The 5,744-nt window shown below is 39.2% G+C and overlaps 1 protein-coding gene across 1 annotated transcript; it reads left to right on the top strand.

Annotated features, from left to right (window-relative positions):
* The first annotated feature begins 2,343 nt into the window (after positions 1 to 2,343).
* Positions 2,344 to 5,225, top strand: LOC147619638 (galactan beta-1,4-galactosyltransferase GALS1-like). Its single transcript, XM_086773308.1, has 2 exons — positions 2,344 to 3,994; positions 4,769 to 5,225. Exons 1-2 carry the CDS (start codon positions 2,865 to 2,867, stop codon positions 5,118 to 5,120), a joined length of 1,482 nt encoding a protein of 493 aa, XP_086629434.1. The 5' UTR covers positions 2,344 to 2,864; the 3' UTR covers positions 5,121 to 5,225.
* Positions 5,226 to 5,744: the final 519 nt, after the last annotated feature.

The following is a 5,744-nucleotide window of genomic DNA, read 5'->3' as shown; positions in this document are numbered from 1 at the left end:
AATAAAGGTTTGTGAATATATTTGTTAATTTGAATATTCATAAATATACTTATGTAAGAAATATTTTTATGTGGTTTTAGATAATAGCTATAGGTTTATTAATAAAATGGGGCTCATCTAACATGAATAGGATTGGTAAAGAATTTTAAAGACCCTTTAAAAATGCCTTTAACATGCACATAATATATAAGGTTGTTGCGTAGTATGAATTATAATAAGAACTTGTTAAATCTTAATGGAAAATCTCCTCTTTTGTGTTACGTGGATTAAACAATTTTCACGTGACTACTTTAGTTTCTTCACTTGTAAATTGACAAATTTGCTTTCTTTACATGTTATATAGCTTCATCACATAGTAATTATTCTTCTTAGATTCCACCCACACTTTGTTCAACTAATCACACAAGGTAAGGTTCTTACATTCTTTGTCTAGTTCATCCACTTTCCTCATTAATATATTTTTTATCTTGCAAGTTTATATGGTTTCTTAGTATTGTTTCCTAAAAAATTCTAATCTAGCTATCTAAATCATTACTTACTCACAATTTTTTTTTAAAAATGCATGGCTTCATTAGATATCACTCTACCTTCTAGGACACAACAGCCATACAATATTCCCTAGTTTGACAAATGATGAAACACTTCCTAGAGAACCTTTGTCCATGTATGAGGGGTGTGGCTTTATGAGCTACTTGTGGGGGCTAACATACATGATTTTTTGGGCAAACAAAATATTAGATTAGTCATAAATTATTTTCTTTAAAACATTTTTTTATATAATTATGAATAATGCTTTTTCTCTTATCTAATGCCTTACACAACTTCATGAAGAGGGGACATTTGGTACCGTGAAGGGGGGGATGGTGGGTTGGTATATGTAAGGTAGCACATAACATTCAAAATGCATTTTCTTTAAAACATTTTTTTATATAATTATGAATAATGCTTTCTCTTATCTAATGCCTTACACAACTTCATGAAGAGGGGACATTTGGTACCGTGAAGGGGGGGATGGTGGGTTGGTATATGTAAGGTAGCACATAACATTCAACCTAATAAAGGCATGTGATCAAATTTTTTAAATTAAATATACTTACGTAAGGATTCTTTTTATGTGACTTTAGAAAAAAAGATGTAAGTTTGTGGTAAAATGGGGGTCACCTAACATGAATAGGATTGATAAGGGTTTATGAAAATGCCCTTGACATGCACATGATAAATTTATAAGGTTTTTGCATATTAAACCCCATACAACGTATAGTAAGGCCTTGTCAAACCTTGATGAAAAATCTCCTCTTTTATTTCACATGGACTAGTCAAAACCTTGTAGAGAGGCTTTCTATCACATGAACTAGTCAAAATATTGTAGAGATGCTTTTCAGCCCTTAGAGCTAGTTATGTTATGTTAATGGCACCTAGAAGCTAGCTTTAAATGTATATGCCCTAAAACTTTAAAGACCAAACTAGTTGGCTTTTGCAAGATATCGCCATATAAAAGCATTACTTTATTGCTACTAATTGATAGTAGTTCCACAATCAAATCCAAAGCATTGTAGCTTAGACATCAAGTCATAGTATTTGATCATTTCAACGAGTTGTATGCTTGCACGATGTACCAAGTTGGTAAAGGCATTCACATCCAATATTTGAAAACTTACACCCATTGTTTGTACATGTGTAAAAAGTATATATACAATGGACCCAAGGAATCTTGTCACACTCCTCAACCAACCATGAATGATGCCCTAACTAAATATTTTGCCTATTATTTTAGCCATGTAAGACTATTTCCTCATGGGGTGGTATTCTTAGAATCGAGCACGAGATGCATGACCTTGTATTAATAGACTTCTTTGGCAATTGTACTATGACCTTGAGGGTTGCATGGCATCAATGGCATACACAAGAGGAGTTGAATGTTTACACACACACACACACAGTGCCGCATAGCCTAAGGGCTATGTAAGACTATTTCTTTATGGGGGGGTATATTCACACATTGCTGCATAGCCTAATAAAGGGACATGTAAAACTATTTCTTTATGGGGGGGGTATATTTAGAATATGGGTACCAAATTCTTTTCACTATTAATTAATTAGTGACAAGGGCTCCAACCTTTGAGGTGGACGCTTGATTAATTATTATTTTTTTAAAACCTTACGATGCTTTCAAAAGGTGGTGGATCTTGTGGGAATTTTCCAAAGAGTTCGTTGCTTCACCGCCCTCTCCTTTTCATGGGCTCTTTTTTTTTATACTCTCTCTCTCTCTCTCTCTCTCTCTCTCTCTCTCTCTCTCTCTCTCTCTCTCGGCGTATTATGCACATAGTAGGCTCTCTCTTGCGCTTGGTGTATTTGTTCAGAGCAGGCTCTCTTTCTTGCTTAGTGTATCATAGAGAGGGAGGAAGGCTAAGGTGCTGAGGTTCAAACCTTGGGTTTGAACCTTAGCATATTCAATAATTAGAGCCCGCTTTTGCAAGCACTAATTAGAATAGAGCATGAGATGAATGACCTTGTATAGACTTCTTTGGCAATTGTACCTACTATGACCTTGAGGGCTACTATGGCATGGCATCAAACGGAATACACAAGAAGAGATGCATGTTTACACACACACACACTCTCACACTCGCATAGCCTAATGAAGGGCCGTTATAAGCCTTTGTTCTCTTCAAAATGAGTAAACAAAAATTGTGCTCCCGAGGGCGCCCAAGGGCAGGCTTTTGGTCGTGGCCGACCATGTGTGAAAACGCACCGGGGCTATTTCATGCAGGCCCAGGGATCTAGACGTGGGGGGAAATGTGCACGCAGCGTTTTCTAAGGCACATCGAGCTTTCATGATCTGAGCTTTCCTGTTGATTTCCGCCATGATTCACAACAACAACGAGACGAAAATCTTCCCTAGTTTCCTTGAGGCGAGCAAATCCAGGCTTGTAGTGATATTCATCGCCATTCTTGCTGCACTCTTCTTGTATTTGCTGCTTGATGATCAGAACTTGCTCGACAAGTTCAATGGATCTTCCTCAGTACTGCTATCCGCTGCGAAATCAGGCATAAATAGCTCGCAGCATATTGAAGATCAACAAGATCAAAATGTTGACGATGAGAAGAGGGTGTTTCAACCATATGGATCTGCTGCAGCTCTCTTTGTAGTCTATGGGGCTTACAGAGGGGGTAGCAGCACATTTGCAGTAGTGGGTTTGGGCTCTAAACCCCTATATGTCTTTGGAAAGCCAGAGTTTGAGTGCTACTGGGTTCCCAGCTCTCCTCGTTCTTCATCAACAGTACCCAACAAAGCGCAGCCCCCCGCCGGCATCAAGAGTGAGATTGCCTATGCAATGCTGCCGGATTATGGCTATGGCCGAGTCTACACTGTTGTTGTTGTGAACTGCACCTTCCAAGAGCCAGTGGGAGCATCAGATCAAAGAGGTGGGCAGCTTGTTCTCTATGCTTCACATGGCGATGGCCTTGGGAAGCCTGCAGAGCGCATTGTGGCATTGACAGAAGACGAGAACTCCTACAATTCATCACTGTATGAGCCGCCATACCCTTATGAGTTCCTGTACTGTGGATCCCCTCTCTTTGGGAACTTGGATGCAGATAGGATAAGGGAATGGATTGCATACCATGTTATGCTCTTTGGGTCCAAATCTCACTTCGTTTTCCATGATGCGGGGGGCATGCATGCACAAGTGAGGGCCGTGTTGGAGCCATGGAAGAAGTTGGGCTACATCACAGTGCAGAATGTGAAGCAACAGGCACAGTATGATGGCTATTACTACAATCAATTCCTCATTCTCAACGATTGCCTTCATAGAACCAAGTTTCAGGCCAATTGGACCTTCTTCTTTGATGTCGATGAGTATATCTACATTCCACCAGAATCAACCTTTCACTCCGTAATGGATTATCATGTGAATGAAACAATGCTGGTGTTCAAGCAACTCAGGATGTCCGACGTGCTGTGCCAAGACAAAGAAAAGAAGGGCGACACAAGGTATATATTGGCCCACCCCCCGCACCCCCCCTTTTCTCTCTCTCTCTCTCTCTCTCTCTCTCTCTCGTGTGTTCTCTCTGTCTCTTTCTTTGGCTCCCCCTCTCTCTCTCTCTCTCTCTCTCTCTCTCTCTCCCCACACACACGAGAGAGAGAGAAGGGGGCGAAGAGAGAGAGAGAGAAGAAGAAGAAGAAAGAAAGAAAGAAAGAAGCTTTTTTAGTGTCGTAGGAACATCCCCAAGAGACCAAATATGATCTATTCGACGGGACTGAGTTTAGAACATGAGAGAGAGAGAGAGAGAGGCGACTAGACAGAGAGAGAGGCGAGACATAATATTGTGTGTGTGTGTGTGTGTGTGTGTGTCTTTCTCACTCTCACTCACTCTCACTCACACACGTACAGACACATGATTGAGAGAGAGAGAGAGAGAGAGAGAGAGAGAGAGAGTATTATGTCTCTCATGACTTGCAATTTGAGTGAATTTTATTGAACTTTATGATTAGCAAAGTTGATGCATAGTAGCATGCATATGCATTATTGTACAACCTTCCTTTAAATAACACTATCCCGTGCTTTCTTATTTTCATTAGCATGGTTCCTAATTCTTAATAAAGGAACTTATGTAATGCAAATAAGGAAAGAAACACGAGAATCAATCAAAATGATTTATAATCAAGTGCATTTCTATTGATGCACCGTGAGTACTTCCAAACTTAAAGTTTGTTTTATTGGTAACTTTAATATTGCTTATCATCCTTTTCAATGGGTGTGTATAGGTGGGGCTTTGAGAAGCTAGTCTATGGGGAGAAAATAGAAGATCACAAGTATGCAGTCCAAGCAAGACAAGTGTTTGCAACTGGGGTACATTATTCGCAAAAAGAGTTGGGTCACATGGAGGGGGAGATCGCATGGGCTTGGTGGTCCCAAATGCGCTTTTACCATTACCATAACACCATCTCCAAGCATGGAGAGCTTTGCATAGAGTCAACAAACAATGCCACATCATTCACTTTAAATGGTAACACCTTCGAGCTAGACATCTCCATGGTTTCATTAGGCCCTCTTGTCAAGAAATTTGAGCTCGAACAAATTGGCCAACTCAATGCCTATGCCCCTAGTAAAACCTAATCCATGCTTGTATCATATCAAATCCAAAGTATGATCTTGTAAGATAAGCTTGTAGTGGCCACACATTATTTTTAGATAAACAAGTCTTCTCGGGGTCATTTTATTGTAGCCATTGGCATCACCATCTCATTTTTATATTTAAATTGAATTTGTTATTTGATTTGGTTACGAAACCTAATAAGAATATACTTTGACATGTAAAGATCTTAACTTGATGTAATCATTATCTAGTAACTTTATGTAATCATTATCTACTAACTTTATTTATTGATATTATAGTTTGTTGCAGCAAGACTATAGGTATTTGCACCTCATAGCCTCTCTACGATCTAACCGTATGAATGAATTTAGCTTCTAGAGGAGGTTTGAGCCCAATCAATAGATTGCTAAACCACTCCAACAGGATAAAAGCTATAATGGATGGTGCATATTCTTCAACAAAACTATTTGGAGAATAAGCATGGGAAACGCAGTCTGCACAGGGAGAATTTTTGTTTGGATTTAAAAAAAGAAGAAGTGTTTAATCAAATTGGAAGATTGCAATTGGGCAAGAAAAGAAATCGAATTCATAGTTTTTTTCTTCTCTCTAATCGGTCAGGTAGCCCGACAACGCGAAAAATAGCC

Source organism: Cibotium barometz, chromosome 33 (assembly GCF_041138505.1).
Source record: "Cibotium barometz isolate CiBa-2024 chromosome 33, ASM4113850v1, whole genome shotgun sequence".
Classification (NCBI taxonomy): domain Eukaryota; kingdom Viridiplantae; phylum Streptophyta; class Polypodiopsida; order Cyatheales; family Cibotiaceae; genus Cibotium; species Cibotium barometz.
Note: the sequence above shows the minus strand (reverse complement) of the source record. Positions and strands in the feature narration are given on the sequence as shown.

Excerpts from the sequence above, each read along its gene's own strand:
- LOC147619638 (XM_086773308.1), top strand. The coding sequence starts at position 2,865 with ATGATTCACAACAACAACGAGACGAAAATCTTCCCTAGTTTCCTTGAG. Across the intron at positions 3,995-4,768 it reads GAAAAGAAGGGCGACACAAG|GTGGGGCTTTGAGAAGCTAG; the intron begins GTATATATTGGC and ends GGGTGTGTATAG.